At 41.6% G+C, this 25,828-nt stretch overlaps 1 protein-coding gene across 1 annotated transcript; it reads left to right on the forward strand.

The window, feature by feature from the left end:
- The first annotated feature begins 16,801 nt into the window (after positions 1–16,801).
- LOC145409315 (uncharacterized) lies at positions 16,802–25,464 on the forward strand. The gene is made up of 2 exons (XM_080279787.1): positions 16,802–17,494; positions 25,426–25,464. Exons 1-2 carry the CDS (start codon positions 16,802–16,804, stop codon positions 25,462–25,464), a joined length of 732 nt encoding a protein of 243 aa, XP_080135913.1.
- The last annotated feature ends 364 nt before the right edge of the window (positions 25,465–25,828 follow it).

Below are 25,828 nucleotides of genomic sequence, written 5' to 3' on the forward strand. Positions count from 1 at the left end.
ATATAGGCATTATAAGCATTGTTTCACTCACTAACTCATCACCATTCATGACCTTTTTTTCCCACATTACCTGATCATCATTTCTGACTGTTTCTTCCTCTAATGCTATGTAAACTTTGTCCTCCACATTGTCATCGATTGGGGAATCACTCTGGCCCTGAATGTCTTTATTGGCCAGGTCACTGGTAACAGGTGAATTGCCGAGACAATGGCGTGCAGGGGGGCGGGAGAGGTTATGCGGTGGAAGGCACTGTCCCTGCTTGGCATCTTGTAGAGGAATAGAGGAAGGTGTCCCGTGTATACGTGCCAAAAATCACTCGTGAAATCACTCGCGAAAATTGAAAATTGTGCAAATTAGGGACCTTGCAATGTTGCCGCGTTAATTCACGTCTCCGGGATATGAGTGCACATCATGTGAGGACGTGAATTCACGTCTCTGGGACGCGGCGGGTTAATTCAGGTCACTTACCAAGCAGCCGTTTTGTCAGTGAGAAATGTGATGCGTTAGTATGTATAGTACACAGAAGCCAGGACAGACATATCTATTTATAAGCGTTTAGATTGAATGACTCACAATCGAAATGGTTAATCAGCAGATGAAAAAATTTCATAGGCCGAAGGAAAGTCAGATATACAAAAATGAAAAGGGGAAAGGAACGCTTACGTAACCGGTACAATGTTTTGAACAGGAAAGTATAAAGGGAAATAAGGAAAGCAATGAGAGGTTATAAATTTAAGGCTGTTTGATAATTGAGGGAAAATCCCAAGTGCTTTTATTACCTGGACATTACGAAAACAAAAGATAGGATAGGACCACACAGAACAGAATCAGGTAACATTACCAGTTATGTTAAAGAAATGTGCACTATCCCAAATATTTTTTTCGTATCAGTAATTACCCAGGAAAATCTAGACATGGCCCCTCAAGCAGCAAATATTTATAATGATAATGCCAACAGTATTCTTAGTGAAATGTGTGGTAGGTGGGGGCGCCCACCATCCACTCATTCGATGTTGTGCTGCTCTCGGGTGACTGCATTTCCTCTCTTCCTTCCTTCCTTCCTTCCTCTTCTGTCTGTCTTTCCTTCATTCCTTCCTCTTCCTTCTGCCCATGGGTGACTTTATACTTCTTCTGTCTTTCTTTCCTTCATTCTTTCCTCTTCTTTCTGCCTGTGGGTGACGGTACACTGAGTGACAAGCCAAATAGTTTCCAGTACACTAGGAAACCATTTACTATGCTGGGTGGTAACCATATAACCAAATTATGGTGCCTAGTGATTTAGTGGGCAATTAAGGCACTCCAATCGGATTGAGTCTGTGCAGGTTTCTGTTCAAGGGATGGTTGGGCTTTATTGCTCACTGGAATGCCACTCAGGGATGCGTGCGGCTGGTCACTCTCATCTTCAATGTCAGGACCAACTTGCCTAGCCCCGGGCTCCTACGCTCCTCATGGGGCAACACAAGATTAGATAATGGATGGATGGATGAAATAAACATTTGTAAGGAAGAAGTAATGAAAGAAATTAATAGTTACAGCCTCAAACTTCGCCAGGTCCTGATGATATATCTGCAAACATTATAAAGGAAACCAAGGAAGAATTATGTCGACGACTTACAACGTTATTACATCATTCTTTAAGTTCAGGAAAACTTCCAGAGGCTTGGAAAACTGCAAACATAGTACCCATTTTTAAAAAGGGTGATAGATCAGTTGCGTCGAATTATGATCATATACAGTAAGTCAAACATCAATTGTAGAAAATTGGCTAGGGCCAATTTCAGCAAATGAAATTAGAGAACACTTAGAAAGATTGCTCATAAATGAAAATTAGCGTGGATTCACGCAAGGGCGATCGTCACTCACAAACTTGCTATTATATTTATCGGGGGTCTGTGCAGCAGTAGATAGTTATACTGTAAAGCTTACGAGATTATTTACCGGAATTTGTGTAAAGCTATTGATAAGATCCCACATGACAGGTCAGTCAGGAAGGTTCGAGTACACAGTACAGACGGAGATATCATAAAACGGATAGAATCCTGACTGAAGGAAAGACAGCTGAGACTCCTAATAAACGGTATGAAGTCGGATTAAGGTGTTGTGTTGAAATATTCTCCCCGCACTTGTTGGGGCACGGGTAAACAGAGAGTCCATCAGGGAAAAAGCAGGAACAAGCTCTCCAAATAGAGCATAGGGGGGACAGCAAACTGGTGAAAGAGGGAAAGGCAGCAGAGGCAGGGGAAGGTGCGATGGTTTGTGGTGAGATCGGCTGCCCGATGATCGACGAGTCAGGGCGGGGCTTTACGGTAAACGGTGAGGCCGGCTGCACGATGGTCTAGACGAGAGTAGGGAGGGATGAGAGCCGGGTAGACAGCGCGGCGCCGATGGAGGAGGCACCGATGAGCTCAGGTGGAAACCGCCCCGACGCTGCCCTCTCCCCACGCCCCTGATGGAAAGGGCGATAAAGACTCTCCCAGCTCTCCAGCAGCAGCAGGTGGAAGCACAGAGGGAAGGCCCGGTCCTGGTCGTCACAGACGGCACAGCCCCGGTCCAGGTCGTGGTGAAGGGAGGGTCGTCGGCCGGGTAGTCTAGGGCGGAGGAGCCTCGACCTCCTGGTGGGCAGAACAGGGCACTCCCTCAGATAGAAATGACGGGCCCATCCCTCAGCTGGTATGGCTTCTGTGGAGAGCTGGTCCCGCCGGGAGGTCTTGCTGCGACGAGAGATGGGCTGCGAGTGCGGATTAAGGAATGGTAACTATGGTCCGTCTATTTTATGAAGAGTGTTTGGGCGTTGTCCCACTTGGGGAGTCCCCGTCCCACAGTGTTGTCATACTTTGTACTGGGCAACTTAATCGGATTAGAAACAAGGCGTAAATGACAACTGTCCCTCCCAGCACACCACTCTCTCTCCTCTCTGTCTATCTGTCTGTCTGTCTGTCTCTGTCTCTGTCTCTGTCTGTCTGTCTGTCTGTCTGTCTCTGTCTCAGTGTGTCTGTCTGTCTGTCTCTTTCTCTCTCTCTCTCTCTCTGCATATAGAAATTGCATTTTTTGTAAATTTATTTCTATAAAAAGTCTATACGGTTTTATGAATTATTAGAATTTGAGGAAAAGCCTCCTGACTGTCTCTCTCTCTCTAACATTATTTTTTATTATGACTGTGATTTTCTCCTTAAAGTATGATGTTTTATTTGGGGTTTATAAATTCGATTTATTTCCTACACCACCTCTGAGGTTGAGGAAAAGCATCCTGACTGTCTTGTTGTGCTCCTATTCAATTTCCATCACATTCCCTCCCTCCCTCCCTCCGTCTTGCCTTTTCTCCCTTATCTCCGGCCTCTTCAACCTCCCTCCCTCTCTGTCTGCCTATCCCCATATCTCCATTTGCTTTCCCTCCTCTCTCTCTCTCTCGCTCTCTCTGTTACTGTCTGTCTGTCAACATTATGTTTTTCTTATGAATGTGATACTTTCTTTACAGTATGATGTTTTATTTGTACTTTATAATTTCGACTTTTTTTCCACACTACCGTTGAGGTAAAAGTCAAGGCGCGTTTTTTTTTTTTTTTATAGAGGTTTTCCCAAGGAGGCCTAATCAACAGCTTTTGAGGGAACAATTATAGGTCCTCTGTTTGCCTTCTCTTCTAAAAAATACTTATTTACGTTGTAAATAAGTTCTTTTTTCTCTACTGTGGAGCACACGAGAGTGAGTAGCAGGAGTAAGAGCATCCATCTCAGGTGGAGGCCAGAGTGGAAATGACCTGGATTAACACGGTCACTCTACCCTTACAAGCGTGGCAACTTTGCCAAATGTTGTAGTATTTATAAAAGGTCATTGTTATTATTAGAAAAAAAAGAGACATTTATAACACTATATAGCCTTATCAGAGAAATATATATATATATATATATATATATATATATATATATATATATATATATATATATATATATATATATATATATATATTGTTACACAGCCTATGATTTCATCATCCTTTGTGTAATTTTAACGCACAGTTGCTGCATGTTTGATCACGAGCGTGTTCTGCCTCAGTCCCCCCCTTCTACCGTTATAGTAGAGTAAGTCGTCCTTTCTGTTATTCAGTGTGGGATTGTCGACCGTTTGTCCCCATCGCTTCATTTGCGCGTCCCTCTTACAAGTTGTGTCAGGCTCTGCCGGCCCCTATATAATGAGCTCAGTCTCTGCATCATTGCCACTTAGATCTGCTCCTCATTTTGTTCACATCTCTGTCCTCCCCTGTACAGATATTATTATTGTGAGTGCTCAAGAAGTCTCCAACCATCTAGCAGCTGTGTGTAATTTGAGTATAACTGTTGTTGTTTTTTTTCTTGTACTGTATAGCATAAGTTTAATTTGTAGGCCTAGTGAAGTTTTTGTAATTCATGTATGGATCTTTATGTCAGTCATTTTTGATAATAGTTTGTATCTGTAATTATTTATCTGGCATTCACTGAGTATTATCTGGTATCTCATTTCATCAGGGCTGACTTAGATAAATTTACTCTTGCTAATTTCGTGTTAATAGAGGCTATTGCAGTTAACCATATATTTAACCTGTTTATTTGCCATTACATTATCCTTATGAGTCCTGAATGTTTTGTTGTTAGTTTGAGCATTAAACTATAACTTGTAATTTTACCTAACTCTTTTGTTTTGAACCTGGAACTTTACGGGACAGTGGTGATTTTTAGCATTCTCACTTAAAGTGTACGTTATCTTTCTCTGTTCCGTAACAATATATATATATATATATATATATATATATATATATATATATATATATATATATATATATATATATATATATATATACTGTAAATAAGCCTCATTTAAAAGTAGTAAATAGCTGACATGAGACAGAGAGGTGTACACGTTTGACAGAGAGGCGGCCGAGGAAATTCCCAAGAGGGACAACGCCTAAATGCGCTTCATAAAATTGACAGACCATGGTGTTGTACCTCAGTGATCAGTAATCGGTCCCTTAATATATATATATATATATATATATATATATATATATATATATATATATATATATCATCCAATCCTACATTGCCCCATGAGGAGCGTAGGAGCCCGGAGCTAGGCAGTTGGTTTCGACATTTAAGATGAGTGACGAGCCTCACTCAACCCTGAGTGGCATTACATGAGCAATAAACCCCAACCACCACTTGGATATAAACCTTCACTGGCTCAATCCAACTGGAGTGCAATAATTACCCACTAAACCACCAGGTGCCAAAATCTGGCTATATGGTTACCACCCAGCGTAGTGAATGGTTTCCTGGTGTACAGGAAACCATTTGGCTTGTCACTCAGTGTACAGTCACCCACAGACAGAAGGAAAAGGAAAGAATGAAGGAAAGAAAGACAGAGGAGGGAGTGTAAAGTCACCCGTAGGCAGAAGGACGAGGAAAGAATGAAGGAAAGACAGAAGAGGATATATATATATATATATATATATATATATATATATATATATATATATATATATATATATATATATATATATGTATATTGCCAGACGTCTCAATCCCGTTCGGGGTGGCCACAAACAAATCGCCTCCACGTCGCCCTGTTCTCCGCCATTTCACTGCCCCGCTCCCAACTCACATCCCCCTCTCTCATATACCTCTCCACCTCATCCCTCCATCTCATCCTCGGCCTCCTCCTCCCTCTTCCCCCCCTCCACCTCACTCACATACACTCTCTTCGTCAGTCTTTCACCTTCCATCCTCTCCACATGGCCAAGCCACCTCAGTGTATTCCTCATAACGCTTCCTATCACATCCACATCCACACCACAACGCTCCTTTATATCCACATTTGTCAGCCTGTCTCTCCATGCGACTCCACAGGCTCCTCTTAAATAACTCATTTCCACTGCTCTCACTCTTGACTTGTGTCCTTCCAGCAACGTCCAAGCTTCACTTCCATACGTTATAGTTGGTATCACAGTACTGTCATGTAGTAACTTTTTCACTTCCATGCTCACTTCCCTGCTTCTTATCACTGCTTTCAAGGAACCAGCAACCTTTCTTCCCTGGTGTACCCTTTCAAGCACTTCACCCTCCAAACCTCCATCCTTACTCATCACACTACCCAAGTACTTAAACGTACTCACATTTTCCAATTCCTCACCATCCAACCTCTCTGTACATTCACTGACTTCACCTCTCTCAAAAACCATCACTTTACTCTTCCCACAACACACACACACACACACACACACACACACACACACACACACACTCACTCACTCACTCGCACGCACGCACGCACGCACGCACGCACACACACACACACACACACACACACACACACACACACACACACACACACACACACACACACACACACAATCATATGGGTGCCACCAGGTGAAGGTGCCTCCTTCGATCCTATTTTGGCCTAGGGGCGTCCATGGCGACGAAAAGGTTAACAATTCAAATAATTTTATTCTCCTCCTCTTCCTAGCTTATTCATTTCTAACAAGGAGGAGATTTTCATCCTGTTGCATCCACTTTCTGAAGCTCAGTGTCATAACAGCACAATACCACAGCACGTCGTGACCAGGACCGTATTCAAGTGTTAATCTTGTGTTCGAGTTTAGAGATGGCAATTTTACGGCTACACTCATCTGACTCCACCTCGGCCTGAAACTCTCGTCACCCCATCTTAAATGCTAAGTTAATACAGGAGATTAATACTAGCATACAATGTTAATAATGAAGAAGTGCTATGAAAATAACGTACAGTCGAAGCATAACATTATCTTAGTACTGTACAGAACTACGTGAAATAAGCTGCAAAAGGACGATAATCCGGGCCAAGTTAAGGTGAAAGGACTAAGGTTAATGTGAGGAAAGTAGGGTGCAGTAGTAAATTATACTGCATCTAACAGCAGACGATTTTGTTAAATTAAGAATGGGTCATGGAATCCTGAGAGAATGTTATCAACTAACCTACCTAAATACGGATTTGTTTGTCGGTGGTAAAAGCAAAGGAAAATGACATCTTGATACTGAAGGGGCTGATGGAGACTTTGTTACCAAATCCTAAGCCGAAAAAAATGATTTGGTGGCGGCAGGAGGATAACAAAGGAAGTAGTCATCTTGGTTGTTACACTACCTGCTTAAGAAATTATTGGGTAATACCTCTGTTTATGCACACTCTCTGTCTCTGTCTGTCTGTCTGTCTGTCTGTCTGTCTGTCTCTCTCTCTCTCTCTCTCTCTCTCAATGCACTTTTACACAAGAATAAACATGGTCTATGTTTAAAGACGGGAGGAGAAGGGGGATGAGGAATGTAAGTGGAGGAGGAGATGGTAGTAGGGAATTGAGAGTAAGAGACAGACAGACAGACAGACAGACAGACAGACAGAAAGACAGAGATGGGTAAGGGTAAGGGGGGAAGGAAGGAATTGGATAACTTAATGAAAGGGTAAGGAGGGAAGGAAGACAGACGGGAAGTTAATGAGAGAGAGAGAGAGAGAGAGAGAGAGAGAGAGAGAGAGAGAGAGAGAGAGAGAGAGAGAGAGAGAGAGAGAGAGAGAGAGAGAAGGAAGGAGGGAGGGGAAGGAAATTGGGATATCTTATTACAGTACCTTGCTATTAATCATCGGGCCTTGGCTTTCCCTCTCTCTCTCTCTCTCTCTCTCACCATGCCATTTGGTTTTAAAAATCCTTCAAGACCGGCACCACTTTCTCCTCCTCCTCCCCCAAAGAAGAGGAAGAAGAAAACGAACTTTCACCCAGGCTGTCAGGGGGAAGTGAGTGAGTGGGTCAGAGAACGAGGGAGTGGGATGGTGGGTGTGAGGTTTACTGTGTTTGTGAAAGCTGGGTTGTACAATCTTTAGTACGGAGGGAGAGAGAGAGAGAGAGAGACAGACAGACAGAGACAGACAGACAGACAGACAGACAGACAAACAGACAGAGACAGACAGAGGGAGTTAAGGTAGCTGACGTTTATAAATGAACTTGAACATATATCTGTTTTTTATGCATTAAAATCATCAGTGTGTATGTATTTATGTGTGTGGGGGGGGGTAATTTTTTCCCGGCGTAGACATAATTGTTTCGTAACTCAGAACTTTTTATCTGCTCTGCACCAGTCTCTAAGGAACCGTTGAGCGTCAGGCAAGAATGACGCCATTCAGTTTTGAGAACAATAACTAAAAATTAAGGTTAAAGGACAAGATCATAATTTCTGCCCTTAGACCGACGCGTGTGTTACATTAATCTGGATGATCTTTATTGTTATTATTAATATTATCATACATATTTTTCTTGAGAAAGATGAGGGTTAACCTAATGTATAAAACTGTGGACTAAGGGAATGTGACTATGCTGCAGGGATACATAGCAAACTGGCCTTTGATTAACGACTCCAAGTCATTAAGTTCTTTGGTTCAAACTTCATGATTTCACCCTTAGTTATCAAGGTGTTTTCATGTAGTTTTTTTTTTCCCAAACATGAAAGCAGGGTTCTAAGGGTAAGCTATTCAGTTATTCAGTACACACACACACACACACACACACACACACACACACACACACACACACACATACGAGAGAATAGACAGGTAGATAGATAGACAGATAGATAGATAGATAGATAGATAGATAGATAAACAGATAGATATAGATAGATAGATAGATAGATAAACAGATATAGATAGATAGATAGATATACATATAGATGTAGATATATATGGGTATACAGAGAGAGAGAGAGAGAGAGAGAGAGAGAGAGAGAGAGAGAGAGAGAGAGAGAGAGAGAGAGAGAGAGACAGACAGACAGAGAGAGAGTAAACCCTTGATGTACAGGACCCTCTTTTAGCAAAGTTTAGTTTTAACGACCACCTTGAGTTGGCCGAATGTTTTGATCATTTAATAAATTTTCGTTCAGTAAAAGAATGGACGCGCGAGAGACACCAACCAGCGTGGCGTCCCTACACACACACACACACACACACACACGAGGCACCGAGGGGAGCAGACGCACGTTGACACCACTCCATACCTGGCCAACTTGGCCAGTGGCATTACCTAAATTAATATCTATATATGAGTCAAGCTTTGTACCAGGTTAGACTAAATGGTGTTCTAATATAAAAAAGAAGTTTTAAGTAAGACTTGTTCAACAGTATAGAAAACAAAGTAGCGCAAGAATGCGCTAAATCAGCTGATCGTTTGTTTAGTCTACGACTGCATCAGAGAATGTAAGTACTATATGTGCTTTTAGTACTGCATAATGACCACATACTTTAGTAAAAGATGGAAGAAGAGCATAAGACAGAAGAGCATAAGACAGTATGGATCAGTTGGGTCAAGGACTGTGTGGGTAAAGTTGAAAGTTGGAATACAAATGTGGGCGATTGTGTGTGTGTATGCGCCAACGCATGATCGTGCTAGAAGAGTGAGAGAAGAGTTCTGGACAAATGTAGAAGTGTGCATGGAAAAGTTTGGAAGGAATGAGAGAGTGTTTTTGATTGGTGATATGAATGGTAAAGTTGGGAATGTGAAGGTGGATGGAATAGTTGGTGAGTGGGGTGTGCCTGCTGAGATAGATGAGAATGGGAGTGTGGGAGTGCGTTAGTGGACATTTGTGCTGGGAGGGGGTTGGTGATAGCCAATACCCTCTTCAGGCATAAAATGATCCACAGGTATACATGGCGAGTGATGAGAAGGGTGGGTGGTGAACTGAATGAAAGGAAGGCAATGATTGATTATGTGTGTGTGGATGAAAGGATGCGAAGATGTGTAATGGATGCAAGAGCTCATAGAGGTTGGGGGAGTGGACTTTCTGACCACTACTTGGTGGTGGCCAGAATTAAGATTCAAGTAAGATGGAGGAATAGAAGAAGGGAAAGACGAGAGGAAGGAGTAGTTGCAAGGAGAGTGGAAAGGTTACAAGAGGATGAGAAAAAGGCAGAGTATAAGAGAGAAGTGGAGGAACGATTGGGCAAATGTGAATTGGAGCAGATGGGAGACGTGGAAGGTGTGTGTAGGATTCTTACAGAAGAAATATGCGCAGCATGTGATGTGGTGTGTGGAAGGAAGAGAAGACGGAGGGGGGTGCAAGGAACAGCGTGGTGGACTGAAGAGGTGAGACAGGCTGTGGCACAAAAGAAGAAAGCATACAATGAATGGATGAGAAATAGGGGCGTGGAAGAAGTTGAGAGGTGGAAGAGAGAGTTATATGTAGAATGAAAGAGAGAGGTGAAAAGATTAGTAAGAGAGAGTAAGAAGAGAATGGATGAGGAATTTGGAAGGAATTTGAGTGTAAAGTGGAGGGACTGTAAGAAAATGCTCTGGAAAGAGGTGAAAAGAGTAAGACAGGGTGGAAGTGAAGTTAGCAGGGGAGTGAAAGATAAAAATGTTAGATTACTAGTGGAGAGGGGAGAAAAAGTGAGCAGGTGGAGAGAACACTTTAAGGAATTGTTGAACATACAGGATGGAAGTAATGCGAGTATAAGTGGCTGGGGAATGGCTGGGAGAAGGAGGGAGGTGAGAAGACAGGAAGAAATCAGTAGGATAGAAGTTGTGGAAGCAATGAAGAAAGTTAAATCGGGGAAAGCCCCAGGAATTGATGGAGTGTGTGGTGAAATGCTGAAGCATGGGGGAGAGATAGTAGTAGAATGGATGTGGAAGATGTGCAGATTGGCCTGGGAGGAAGGTAGAGTCCCGGAGGATTGGAAGTCAGGTATAATTATTCCCTTGTACAAAGGAAAAGGGGAAAAAGAAGTGTGTGGTAATCATAGGGGCATTTGTCTTCTTAGTATAATAGGAAAAGTGTATGGTAGGATACTTATTGACAGAGTTAGAGAAAGAACAGAGAAATTAGTTGGAGAAGAACAGGGAGGCTTTAGGAAGGGAAGAGGTTGTGTAGATCAGATATTCATTCTTAGATCTTTAGTGGAAAAGTTTCTAGAGAAGGGAAAGAAGTTGTATGCGGCTTTCATGGATTTGGAGAAAGCATATGACAGGGTGGATAGACAAGGATTGTGGAAAGTGTTAAGAATATATGGAGTAGATGGGAAGTTATTGAATGCTGTGAAGAGTATGTACGATGGTGCGAAGGCTGCAGTGTGTGTGGATGGTGAACTAAGTGAATTTTTCTCTTTGAAAGTTGGGTTGAAACAGGGATGTGTCATGTCTCCATGGTTGTTCAATCTTTACATGGATGGGGTAATAAAAGAGGTACAAGGTAGGGTAGTGGATGTTGGAGTGGCCCTGGTGAGAGAGGATAGTGTTTGGAAACTCCCTGTACTGTTGTTTGCAGATGATACTGTGTTGTTGAGTGAAGACGAAGGGGAGCTGCAAGGCTTGGTGGATGAGTTTAGGAGAGTGTGTAAGAAACGGAATCTAAAGGTGAATGTAGGGAAGAGTAAAGTGATGGTCTTTGAGAGAGGTGAAGTCAGTGAATGTACAGCGAGGTTGGATGGTGAGGAATTGGAAAATGTGAGTACGTTTAAGTACTTGGGTAGTGTGATGAGTAAGGATGGAGGTTTGGAGGGTGAAGTGCGTGAAAGGGTACAGCAGGGAAGAAAGGTTGCTGGTTCTTTGAAAGCAGTGATAAGAAACAGGGAAGTGAGCATGGAAGTGAAAAAGTTACTACTGACAGTATTGTGATACCAACTCTAACGTACGGAAGTGAAGCTTGGACGTTGTTGGGACACAAGTCAAGAGTGAGAGCAGTGGAAATGAGTTATTTAAGAGGAGCCTGTGGAGTCATATGAAGAGACTGGCTGACGAATGAGGATATAAAGGAGCGATGTGGTGTGGATGTGGATGTGATAGGAAGCGTTATAAGGAAACACTGAGGTGGTTTGGCCATGTGGAGAGGATGGAGGGTGAAAGACTGACAAAGAAAGTGTATGTGAGTGAGGTGGAGGGGGGAAGGGGGAGGGGGAGGCCGAGGATGAGATGGAGGGATGGGGTGGAGAGGTATATGAGAGAGGGGGGTGTGAGTTGGGAGCAGGGCAGTGAGATGGCGGGGGACAGGGCGACTTGGAGGCGATTTGTTTGTGGCCACCCCAAACGGGATTGAGGCGTCTGGCAATAGATAGATAGATAGATAGACTTTAGTAAAGCAAATTTGGAAAATAAAAGGGATAAAGGTAGAAAGCAGGATGATGATTTCTACCAAGAACTGGTTGAAATGGAGACTCACAATAAACTGGTGGAACGAGTACACAGACTAGAGATGGCTTTTCAAAATGAGATTGATGAAATTAAGAAATAGATGCACTTGCAAAAGGAAGAAAGAGAGAAATTAGGAAAGGAAGTCAACAAGAAAGACACAACCATAGATGAGCTGACAGTAGAACTGGGTTCACTTAGGAGAAATATTAGTGAAATGGCAAGTACAGTAGTAAACCACGAGAGTATTATGGAAGAGTTCAAAAATGATACAGAGACAATTAGGCAAGTAAGCAGTCTGATAGATCAGAGCAATGATATTGAGGAGAAGATAACACAGGTGAATGAAGCTGTGCAAAGCTATAAAAATGATGTGGAAACCACATATGCTGAAATGGTGAAAATAATGAAAGACTTAGAAACAAGGGTGGAAGAAAAAGCATTAAAAAGGAAGTGAAAAGAATAATCCAGAACAATCCTAAATTAGTCAGAGATTCAGTGGACATCAACAAATCTATAGTAATCATTGGTATAGAAGAGGAAGAAGTAAAAAACAAGATCTCAAGAGACAAAAAGGAGATGGCAAATGTAATGAGCATATTGAAAGGAGTATCAGAGGAAATCTGTAGTAATGACATCTAGGAACACAAAAGGTTAGGGAAATACGAGAGAAGCAAGTCAATACCCCTAAAGGTAACCTTCCAGAGTGTAAACACTGTGGAGGAGATACTAAAAAATGCAAAGAATCTTATGGAAAAAGAGGAATTCAAAAATGTACGGATAAAAAGACACCTAACACAAGAGGAACTGGAATTACTGAGAGAGAAGAGGGAGGAAGCAAAAACAAAAAATGAGGGAAGATCAGAGGAGGAGAGGAATACATTTTTTTTTTTTTACAAGGTAATTGGATTGCAGGTAGGAAAGTTGTACATAAACAGGAGGGAATAAAAAGGAGGAAGGTAGTAGAACCAAATAATGATAAGTATATAAACAAGATGATTAAGTTGATGTACTCAAATGTGGATGGAATGGTATCTAAATTATTAGAGATGAATGATTATATCAGAGAAAATGAACCACATATAATATGCCTAACTGAAACAAAATTAACACCAAGGATATCAAATGACATCCTAAACTTAGAGGAATATAATATATGGAGAGGAGATAGGAACTTAAAAAATGGAGGAGGAATTATAATATTAACTAAGAAAAATCTAAAAGTAAAAAAAATAGAACTAGATATACCCTCACAAATAGAAGTGATTACGGTAGAGATCAATACATCTGAAGGGAAAGTAATTGTAGCCAATTTGTACATGCCACCTAGATCAAACACATGGGAAAGAGACGAATATGAGGACCTGGCGGAGAGTACAATTCAGAGTTTAAGAGCATTACTACATAGAATGGAAGAGAAATCGGAAAGAATTATATTAACTGGAGATTTTAATACAAATATAAATTGGAATACTCTAGATATAATAAGCCAAGAAAGCTGTTGGGACCAAAAGCTCCTGGATCTCGTGCAGGAGTTTTTCCTAACAACATATAAGGGAAAGCACCAGAAAAAGAGGATTCGATGTACCCTCAGTGCTAGATCTTACATTTACTAGGCAAGAAAACGATATTGACAGTTTAATATATCACCCTCCATTCGGCATAAGCGACCATGCAGTACTAAACTGCAACTTCAGGATTGCATATGACATAGTTAACAGCAATGAAAGTTGCAAAAAGAGCCTAAACTATAAAAAGGGAAACTATCATGACCTAAAGAAGTACTTCTTAGAAATTGATTGGGAAAAGGAGCTTAGAGGACAAGATGTAAATGCTATATATAAAAAATTCTGTGAACTTTATGAAATAGGAGTTCGGAAGTACATCTGACAACACAAAGAAGCAGAAAAGAAAATAAAGAAATGGTTCAATACAGAATGTAAAAAATCAAAAGAAAAAAGAGATTTGTTGTGGAATAGATACAGAAGACACAATAGTGAAAGGGCATTTAATAATTACAAACAGGCAAGAAACGATTATACAAGAATAAGGAGGGAAGCCCAAAAACAGTTTGAGGAGGATATCATAAATAAAAGCAGTGATCAGCCGAAGCTATTTTACAGCTACATCAGAAGCAAATCAAAGTAAAAGATAAAATACAATCCATTACGGATGAGGGAATTACCTATACACAAGAGAAGGATATTTGTGAACCACTAAATAAGTAAAATCTGAAACTGTATATATTCAAACTGATTACAAGACTAAGGTGACCAGATTTACTGGAGCTAAAAGCGGGACGCGCGCGCGCGCGCGTGTGCGTGCGTGCATGTGTGTGTGTGTGTGTGTGTGTGTGTGTGTGTGTGTGTGTGTGTGTGTGTCTATATAGATAGATAGGTAGACAAATAGACAGATAGATAGATATATAGTTAGATAGACAGATAGACAGATAGATAATGACTAATGTGACAGCGACCGCTGCTGCGCTACACCTCAAACTGAGGCTGCTAATCAGACACTAACGTCTCCTACGAACTCCGAACATACCGTACGGTACAGTGAATGGGTCGACCAAAGTTACCAGCTAGTGAGCATTACAGACTTTATATTAATAATTCAGTATTTCATTTGGTTAGGATTATGCATAATTTTTCTAATTCATCATCATTTCATAAAAGAAGGTCATGTTATATCTAATACAATAGTAAGTTTCTAAAAGTGGTACAATTAAGATAATTTGCTCAAAAAGCGGGACATTCTAGTCACAATTAAAAAAGCGGGACGGACGTCCAAAAAAGCGGGACTGTCCCGCCTAAAAGCGGGACTCTGGTCACCTTACAAGACAGAATCAAAATCTGCTGTTCGGTGCTTTGCACGATTATTTGGATAATAGTGGAATTTTTTGTGTGAAATTGAAAATGCAACGTTGCTACATTAGTTACTGTAATAACTGATGTAGGGGACACTTCTTGTGCCTCCCCCATGCCCTCTTCGATCCCTTCCTCTGCCTCTTCCTCGTCCCTCTCCTCCATCTCTTCCTCACCCCCCCTCCCCTGCACCCTCCAGCAGTTGACTCGTGATATGGTTAATGTCACGATGAATTCCAATAACGTTGAAAAACTGATCCAGGTTTGGCGTTAGTTCGCTAAAAGAAATGGTCACGATATCACAATGTGGTCACTTCCAATCAGGGAGCAAAGCACACCGTGCTTTTCAGTTGTCTCATCTCACGTAACGTCTACACACAAGCCTGCCGGAACTTCATGAATGAACTAAAAGAAGCTAAATAAAGCCTTGAGTTAAAAAAATAATATAATTGTGTAAAATCGCACTGGTGCGTGTTAATTACGCAAAAACCCTTTCCCACAAGAGTGCTTCATTGCCCGCGTAAGTTATCTACTATAGTAGGACTCGCGTAAGTTTGCGGTTGTGGTGTGGCCCGCACCTGTGTACAATGGTGCCATGTTTCCGCAACTTGCAATGTGAAACGGAAGCTATTTATGTACAAGGCATCACAAATTCGATAAATTCAGATGAATAAAACTTACACTTGTGTATTTTGATGGATGAATCAACAGTAATCTTATTATGCATAAAATATTTATACAGTAACACAGAAACATGGCATACATATTGTACAGTGTTGCTAAAAGAAATTGTAGTCACTTTTAATGGTTTTTAGCGTAGTTTTAGGGTGGGTAATAATATCACAGTTATGGATATAAGATAATGAGCCTGAAAAAAGAAGAAATATGCCAATATCCAAAGTAAAAGAAATAATTCATATAATTCTTGTGAGTGGCAACACTGACACACCCAGTCTGGCCTAAGGTAAAGTACGTACCCCTCCGTAGACCCAAGCATAGCTTGTACAGGTGTTGCTAGGGAAAAATGCTGAAATTTACTGGCTTTTACCGTAATTTTAAGGGCGAGGAATAATCACATTTATAATCATAAGCTAATATGTAGGACAAAATAGTAGGCATATGCCAATACCGAAGTAAAAAAAAAAACATTATTCACTCGCGAGCGGCAACACTTCCACACCCAGTCGGTGGCCTTGACAGCATAGCTTCCCGGTGGTGACCTCGTGTCACTTCCTTTATGTCCTTTGCACAGATAGCATGGCAGCTCAATCAGCCCATTCCTCGCCTCTACACAGCCAGGCTAAAGAAACTGTCTTCAATGTAAGGCAGTATTTTCAGGAGGAGAGGGAGAAGGGAGTAGTTCTTCATGGCCTATCAAAGGTCGTCTCTCGTACAGCTGCAGCAACGAAGATTAGCGAGAGATCAGTTGAAAAAATCTCTAAAAATGCAAGAGAGAATGAGGAGATTCAATGTCCCAAGTTTAAGTCGCCCAAGAAAAGGAAACATGTAGCACCAATGACCGATTTCTTTGATAACTTTAATGAAGGCGTGCTATGAAGAACAGTTCTGAGTTTTTATCAGAGGAAGGAAATCCCAACACTTGAAAAAATTTATGCAGAAATTAAGATCAATCTTTCGTATCCTGGCAGCCGTGAGACATTAAGAAGAGTTCTTAAGAAAATCGGTTTTCGTTATGCAAATGTTGATGGACGGAGATTCCTAATGGAAAGAGATGATATAACTTGGCACGGTGCATTTTCTTGAAAGAAATGAAGGAGCTTAGAAGTTCAGGCCAAACCATTGTCTACTTAGACGGGACATGGAGCAATCAAAATTACTCTGTGTCCAAATGCTGGGTAGACAGCAATGCAAACAAGGCCGTGGGAGTGAGGGTGCCCACAGGGAAGGGTTCCCGCTTGATTTTGCTGCACGCAGGAACCAAAGATGGATTTGTTCCTGGAGCAACCCTTGTTTTCCAAGCAAAGAATGTAGGAGACTATCATGAACAGATGAATGCGGACACCTTTGAAAAGTGGTTTAAGAATCAACTGTTACCCAACATTCCATCATCTTCTGTTATAGTGATGGATAATGCATCCTATCACTCCAGAAAAATAAATAAACCACCAACTACTGCAACCAAGAAAGCGGAGATCCGAGAATGGCTGGAGAAGAAGGGTGTTACAGTGCCAGACGGTCTCCTCAAAACGCAACTCCTGCACCTTGTGACTCGCCACATCGCAGCTGCCGATACAAACTACGTAATCGATAAGACGGCCTCAGAACATGGACATAGGGTTGTACGCCTACCCCCTTACCACTGCCAATATAACCCAATCGAGCTAATTTGGGCACAGGTTAAAGGCTACGTGTCAAAGAGAAATACGTTCAGAATTGCAGATCTGAAGCCACTCGTCCATGAGTCACTCAATAACGTCACGGCAGACAACTGGAAGAATGCTGTAAGGCACGCAGAAAAACTGCAAGAGGATGATGAAAAGAGAGATGTGGTGATTGACCATTACATCGATTCTTTCACTATCACTCTCACATCTTCTGATGAGGATACATCATAACTCTTCTATCCTCTTTTTCGCACTTTTCTTCCTCATGTTTCTCTTCCTTCTTTTTCTTCTGTTTTTCTGCCTTCTGTGAGAGATAGAGGAATAGGCCTATTGGGAACACCTCTTAAAAAAAAGCGCGCCAAGACAAATACCTCAAGGGTGGTGTGGAAATGATGTCAAATTTACAATATATACAATATTATGTAAAAGAAAATATCCAAAATGTCTCTTGCAATAAGAGAGAGAGAGAGAGAGAGAGAGAGAGAGAGAGAGAGAGAGAGAGAGAGAGAGAGAGAGAGAGGCAGGAGAGGGGCAAGGTTGAATGCATTGTCGGCATGACGGGGGGTGGTGGTGGTGGAGGCATTGTCAGGCTGAGAAAGAGATACAGGAAGGGGAAAGAGAATGAATGAATGAAAATCAATCATGGTACTGCAATAACGGGTCATCTGTCGCCGTATACAAAAAATGATAAATATCACTAAATATAACAAAACCAAATTAACAAATGAAAGCACAATTATAAATAACTTATAAAAGAATCAAAAGTACTCATGGTGGCTCACATTTCCCACCAGGAGAGAGAGAGAGAGAGAGAGAGAGAGAGAGAGAGAGAACGGTATAGAAAACTTGGCACCACTGTACACAGGTGCGGGCCACACCACAGCCGCAAACTTATGCGAGTCCTACTATAACTAGAGCCTTCCACTTAGTAATAACGTAGTACAGTCGGCCTAAGAAGTGACGGAGGAGTATCCAGAAATTTTCGGTCTGCGACAGTGTACATACTCTTCCTTATATCTCTACGAGGTGAAACCTAATAAATAAAAATTGTTACAAAACACAATAAAGCAATGCCACAGTACCTGTATATTTCAAAATTGTAGGAAGCAGTTCATTAGTTAAGATAATAGGAAATCCTAAACGGAACTAATTGAAATCTCACAACTATCGCTCAGGGACAGTCAGGAACAATTTGCGGAGTTCAAATCTAGTATGGTAACACGCGATAATTTTTTAGTAGCGTAAGACTGAACAAAAGGGAGTTTTAATAAATAATAAAAATTAGAAATTATTATTTATAAAATAATTTCCGTTACAATACAAGGGAATAATTTAAGGTCGTTTATTTCCGTTTGCAATGTCTCCATGGACGACGACAGAAAGCGGGAAGGCGGCGCAAGCCAGTAAGCTATTTTAAATGTTTCGATCAACACGCACGAAAAGAGATAACAATTACTCAAAGACACGCAGTTATTACACTGCCTTTGGCCAGTTTTCCATTAAGAAAAATCTCTGGATTATTTAATATAAGCCAGAGGGCTATCGGTGAAAGAAGTATAAAATAAAGAACCTCGATGTTTACCTGGAGTCGGAGCTCCTTGCAGAATGCTAACTGCTGTCATAGTCTGATATCCTCAGTGCATAATCGATTAGCAAGAGTAATAAAATGCAGAGGTTCATAAACAAATAACTTAGTTCAAAACTTCCAAATCAGCATTTTTTGCTCAGCAGGACATTACAGTTTATTTAACCCCTACACCGCAGGCTTGTTTACCAATGTTTTGCGTGTCCCGCGGGGTTATTCGGGCTCTGACAGACTCTCAAAAAATATTTGCCAAAAATCAGTTATTAGTCCTAGAATAATAAAATTACAAATGCTTATGGCACATACCTTCAGCTTTCTCCTGGAATGTTTGTTGAGCCTTCGTCTGTTACCGTAGGACTTGTGGAGACCTCTGAAGTAGGGTAACGAAGTCTCCACTTTACACTTCCCGACAACCCGTAATATGATTACCACAGCCAGATACAAACACTGTAAACACTATTCTATAATTTTCAAGTAGTTTGGGATCCATACTCCAAAAAAAAAAACACTGTGAAAGCAATGGAAATTACGAGCGCGTCTGATCATCGCACTAGCGCTAGTTCGCTCTAGGCACTCTGTCATTTATTATTCATAAAACCCCTCACACTTTATATTTCTGTTATTATATCACACTTATATATATCTGGAGTCTTTCTCCATAAGTTTCCTTCAGTCGTATTAGTTTATTGTCACTGAAGTCATTCAATTTTTCATTCAGTAAAATACGTAGAGAGCCACGGATTCACTTTCACTGTTATAACATAAATTATTTGTACTCATATTCTTATATTACTAATTACTTACATTACTATTTACATATTCTATTCTATTTTCAATATTTACCCTGCTATTTTACTTACACTATGTTATTCACTGTCACTTTCAGTAAGATAAAACTATAATACACTGTTCAATCATATGAACTGAACATCCATTGCTTTCACCTGCTATTTACACATTATTTACACATTATTTCCAAATCATTCTGCTTCCACACTTGCACTGTTAGAACTGCTTCTGGCTGTGGTAATCGAAGAAGCAGGTAACACAGAGGGGAACCTGGCACTCAGCGCACTGCCAAGAGGTGCGTTTATGCTCAGGTGTGCGGCGGGTGGTATGCGCACATACCTGACACCTGCGAATCGCAGCCTTCCTTTTCCCTTTGGCAGGCATAAGCTCAAGTCTGTGCCAATCCATATACGCCCTCTGCTCAAGTCGGTCGGGAAGTGTTACTGGATGGCGCCTTGGAGTTGCTGCTGTCACCCTACCATATCTTTCCAGCAGCTGCTGGACACAAGTCCTGGCGAACAACCTCAGGGAGAAGGACTTGGGTGGCTTGACCTTCATCTTGTACAGGATGAAGGCGTTCAGCATCGTCATATCTATCAGATGCAGAAAAACTTTCCTGTACCACCTAGTATTCTTCCTGAGGCAGTTGATCTCACCGAACATCATGTCGGACTTGTCCACCAGCCGCATGTTGATATTATAATCCAACACAGCATCAGGTTTCATCACAGGTTCGCCTGTCCTACAGTCGACCTTCCCACTGTCTCTCATCTCCCCCTTATGTACGGTGGTGAGCATGTGCACGACCCTCTTGTCATGCCACCGTATTGCCAGCATCTTCTCACACTTGCGTAGGTGCATGTCTTCTCGCTGCGAGGTTCCCACCTCTGGGAATTTGGGGAAGTGGGCACAATTACTTTTCACAGCTCCGCAGGAGCCAATGCCGTGCTCAGAAAGGTATTTGGCAAGTTTCGGTGCTGTATAGTAGTTGTCTGTATACAGCACATGATTCCCACCAAAATACTTTTCTAGGAGCACTTTCACTACACAGCCTGAGAAGCCAAGGGGGTGTGTTTTATCCAGATCGACAGTGCTGGCTGAATATATGACGAAGTCAAGGATGTACCCCGTCTTACAGTCGCACAGTACAAAGAACTTAATTCCAAAGCGATGGCGTTTGCTTGGAATGTACTGAACAAACCAAAGACGTCCTCTGAACAAAACCAAGGATTCGTCAATGACAACCTTCTGAAAGGGGTGGAAGAATGACATAAACTTATCCTTCATTCTGCTCAGAATCTCCCGGATCTTCCAGAGTGGATCGGTTTGGGAAGGTACATCGTTGTCGGCAAAGTGCAGGTTTCCCATGATGTTCCGGAAGCGATCTCTGGCCATGTACTTATTGAAGGTGGGTGAGGGTAGTAAGGGGTCCATGGACCAGTATTCTTCCAACTCATGCTTCTTGGAGTGTGGCATGAGAAGCATGAGGGCAAAGAACACATACAGCTCCTGCACTCCCAGCATGGACCACTGTTGCATCTTGGCTGCACCTGTACCACTTGCAGCACGTTGTGATTCATACCTGTTGGTCTCATCACATATGTGCTGCATGACTTCGTCATCTAGGAAGGCCAAAAGGTAGTCGACACACTCAGCATTTTCGTCCATAGTGAAGGCAGGCTGAACTCCTGAGGAGCTCTCATCAAAAACTAGATTTTCTGGCACAAAATCTGACCCTTCCGTCCATGCGAAGGCGTCCAGGATTCCCTGTCGTGGCGGTGTAGGGCGGGTGGTGGTGGTGGTGGTGGAGGTTGGCTGTGAGGGAGGTTTATCTCGGTCAAGGTCACTCGCACTGACCCTAGGTTGCCGTACAGCACTAGCAGCCCTTACCCTACTAGCTACACTACTTTTCACTCTCCTTGATTTACCTCTACCTCTACAGCCTGCTTTCACTGTTGATGCTGGTGGTGACTCCGACGACGAAGACTCCGGAGATAACTCAGCCAACGATGATGAAAAAATGAGTGAAGTGGGGCTTGGGGAAGGGGAGGTGAATGCACTCGTGACTCATGGCAGGCTGGGTCAAGTGGGGGCATTGTTCTGGGGCTAACACGCCGCCTTTTCATTCCCTTCCCAAATTCCTGTCCTTGCTGCACTAAAGGCTCCTTTCCCTTGGAGCTAGACACTGATTCACTTACTGTAGCACTCGTTGTTGCTGTTTCTGGCACGATAACCTCACCCGGCTCATCACACGATTCACCCGAATCGTCATAGTCACTGTCCATCATAATCATGGACAATTCTGCCAGTTCACGTGCCACTGCAGAGTCACTAAGGCCTTTCCTGCTTGCCTCGCTACTTTTCTTAGGAGTAGAGGTCACGGGGCCCTTTGCAATGGGCGCAGAAGTGGCAGGAATGGCGGGGCGCGAGTGCGACATCGTTTCTCTACAGCGGAGGACAAGGAACTAAATGCCGCGGCTTATCTGAGAAGGGAAGGGTTGACAATGACACTTTAGGCTGACTGCTGCTAACTTACAGGCTAATTTTTTATAGGTAGAAAATCTCGGCAATACATAAAGAAATAGGTAGTTCCAGGTGAATGTAAATGTCAATTAGGATTCTCCCTTCCTTTCTGATATATATTTTTATTACAGACATCGATTACAAGGCATAAATCAAAGGGGAAATTACCGTGGTAATGTAGCGAATGAATGCACGTGAGGTTTTGTCAGGTGATAATTAGCCAATTTCTGGTGTATAACACTATCACTTATATACCTGTTTTTTTTTTTTTGGTATATATTATTTTGTATAAGTATAGGGCATAGGGCTTATTTCAATGGATGAAATCTGTGGAAAAATCCGGGGGAAATTTGCGTAGCGCAGCGCGGCGTGGGAGGTGAGAGGACAGGGTAATGGAGGGCAGGTAGGGAGGGGAGTCATGAAGGGGGTAAAATCGCTAAATTGTCAACAATGGATGGGAGTACAGATGAGATTTGGAGTGCTGACTAGTGTTGGACATTGGCAGTACTGATAGATGATACAAGCCACCACTTGAGAGCCCGGGATAATTCAAAATAACACAGAATCACAAAAGTGACGCCCCGCGGTATGATCCATTGTGGCTGAGCGTCACGAAAGTGACGCCCCGCGGTTAAGGGGTTAAAAAGACAGATATTAAGATTAAAAGATGGAGTAAAGAGTGCGTGGTTTTGCATTGCAATAGTTTATGAACTCATGTTTTGGTCCTGCTTATTGCTTAGTGTAAGAGAGAAAGGCAGAATCTGTCATACCTCCTTACAGCTAATAATAATTTTGCATCAACTGGGAATAAAGTTGCTAATTATAATTATTATTGGAGAGAGGAAGACGGAATAAAAGGCAGTATGGTCTTGCTGCTACCGCAGGTAGGGCATCATTACGAAGAATAATTTCATTGTTATGGCATCCTTATTGTTGCTGTATCATCACCATAGCATTTGAAAATAAGGCAGTGTATTGCAGTCACATGAATTTTCCTTAACTGGCCTTCAAAACTAGAGCATCTGTATTTGAAATCCTGGGAAACAAATCAGGAAGACGGAGTTATAGCCCTACTGCCCACCGCGCGCGGAGTAATACATTTCGCATTCATTCAAATTGGGAAAGGTAACTAAGTGTTAACTTCTAATATCACTGCCTCCTGTTATTCATTTTACATCATTCTTAACGCAATATAATATATAATTTATTTGATATGACCTGATGAAGGCATTGAATGCTTACCTTATATTCGCTGTTTTCATTGAACGTACGGCAGTGCACAGTGACCGAAGCAATCTGAAACTCTGCCATCACTTCTTGGGGCGACTGTACAATATAAAATTTCAAATTGTTATGCTGCTAGTGATGCACTATTGACACTTGATGGCAATTCCGAACTTGAATGACTTCTCACGTGCTTGCAATGGCGTAGAGGAATCTACTGTACAGTATGTATCCGGAAGGCTGATGATCATCTTTCAATCAGGTGTTTTAAAATAGGTCATGGACATACGCAGTGACCCATTAAGTACGACTGACTAGTTTTTATCCCGAAATACCAAATATAATTTCTTGTAGACCTGTGACACAATAATATGAATAATAATAATATGAACAAACTGGCAAATTTCAAGTGTACCAAACTTTCTTATAACACTTCTTTTCCATATTATCAATGTTTGGCTGACCTAAACTGTTGAAAAGGAACACTCTGGAAGTTGTTTCAAGAATAAGTTTGCTTTCTAAGATGGTTTTTAAGCGATTGTTCCATTAGGGTTTTCAGCAAATTCCTGGGCGATCCCTATTATGACCCGCTACCGTGGTTCATGATATATTAATTACAGTGCAATACTAGTATTTGCGTACAGAATTTGATGTATAGAATATTTATATCCATACTAATCATCGTACTGGTAAGGCTGACCTCACCTGATCTTAACAATTAATAGTATCTGATTCCTCTACCACCTCAACGACCATCACTAAATATACCATCCTTAAGTATTCTTTACACAGTTTTATTACCATAAAATTAGGAAAATCTGTATAGCAAAAAACATAGTCACAATTTATCCTAAACACAAAATAAAAAGTCAAAAGTCGCACAACTACTTTAAAAAACTGAAATCCACAACCCTCAGCTCCTCAAATTTTCCCACCGCTTGGCCTTGAAATTAGTCCATCTCTGTGAGAAAACCACCACCTTGGCAGCTCTGGTAACAGTGGTGGCAAATGATTTTATCACTGCTACAAATGCCAAAGTAATAAGTTAAAATTCATTTATGCTAACATTTTATTCAAAAACAGTCCTTCCCTCATAATACAAATGTTCACACTGCATATTTTGCCTTGCATGAGAGGGGGTGGGTCAACAATCCTTCTGTATATCTTGGATACATGTCACACCCCAAAAGACGCCAAATGGCGGACAGAAGTAGTCGAAATCTGATGTTCCCTAGTTCACTGTGCCTCTCGCCCCCTCCCTCTTTCGAGTCAAAACTCATACAGTTCCCCGAGCCGTCAGCTGGATAGCCCCCTCTTGTCTGACCTTGCAAGCCCTCTCACCAATAGACCTAAGGTAAAGGCCCATTATATTTTGCGTAATAGACATAGAAATACCGTGCATATTCAACAGCAGTATATAATTCTTTACACAAAAAAGGAATGAGACAAACCTACAAAAATAAATATTGAATTTATGTCATGATTCTTAATTTAAAAAGAGGTTAACCTTGTTAAACGACCAGCTGCCATCCAATTGTTGCCTTATCCGATCATAATTATTTAGTACCTTTTCTCACTGTTTCTGATCAGCAATTGGTCACATACTACACTGATCTACAATTTTTGAAAGTTGATTGATTCAGAAATGAAATGTGCGGTTTCTGGTAGATTTTGACATGCTGAATTCAATTATGATCATTAAATCCTTTGACTGCTCCTGGTTTCTGGACATATTTATATTTAGTAAATACAAGGTAAGTCAGTGTATGTATATTTCATATCACATCAGGACTGAATAATACAGACACAATGTGCTAAACACTATTTCAGCATGATGCTGTGAAAGTACTACAGCAATTGTGCCAGTCACATGGTCATTCAAGTTCATTTATCATTTGTTCAACATTTCTTAGCTTGCCTCTTGAAGCTTTCGATGACAGCATACCTCGTCACTGTCCAGCAGTAGCCTGCTAGCATTGATGGACCCCACTTGCCCTGATATCACTTCTCCATTATTGCAATATCCTGGCGGCACCGTTCACCATGTTCGTCACTCATTGCTACGCAGTTTGATGGGAAAAAATCCAGATGAGAATGTAGAAAGTGTATTTTCAGAGACCTGGGCTTCTGTATGTCTCAAGCAGGTTTTCCACCAATTCCTTGTAGTCGTCCACCTTCTTGTTCCCAAGAAAGTTTGTTGCATCTCTTTCGAAAGCCTTCCATGCCAGCTTCTCCTTGCCTCGTAGAACACGGTGAAACTCATTTCTGACAAGTTCACGAATTTGCAGACCAACAAACACCCCTTCTTTTATTTTCTCTTCACTTAGCCT

This window comes from Coenobita brevimanus, chromosome 80 (genome assembly GCF_032717465.1).
Source record: "Coenobita brevimanus isolate Jiangsu-jjx chromosome 80, ASM3271746v2, whole genome shotgun sequence".
Classification (NCBI taxonomy): domain Eukaryota; kingdom Metazoa; phylum Arthropoda; class Malacostraca; order Decapoda; family Coenobitidae; genus Coenobita; species Coenobita brevimanus.

What these genes read in the sequence shown, in the direction of transcription:
- LOC145409315 (XM_080279787.1), top strand. Translation starts at nt 16,802, where the DNA reads ATGAAGGAGCTTAGAAGTTCAGGCCAAACCATTGTCTACTTAGACGGG. An exon ending in CAGACAACTGGAAGAATGCT is followed by an intron (nt 17,495 to 25,425) that starts GTAAGGCACGCA and finishes TGCCTCTTGAAG; the next exon opens with CTTTCGATGACAGCATACCT.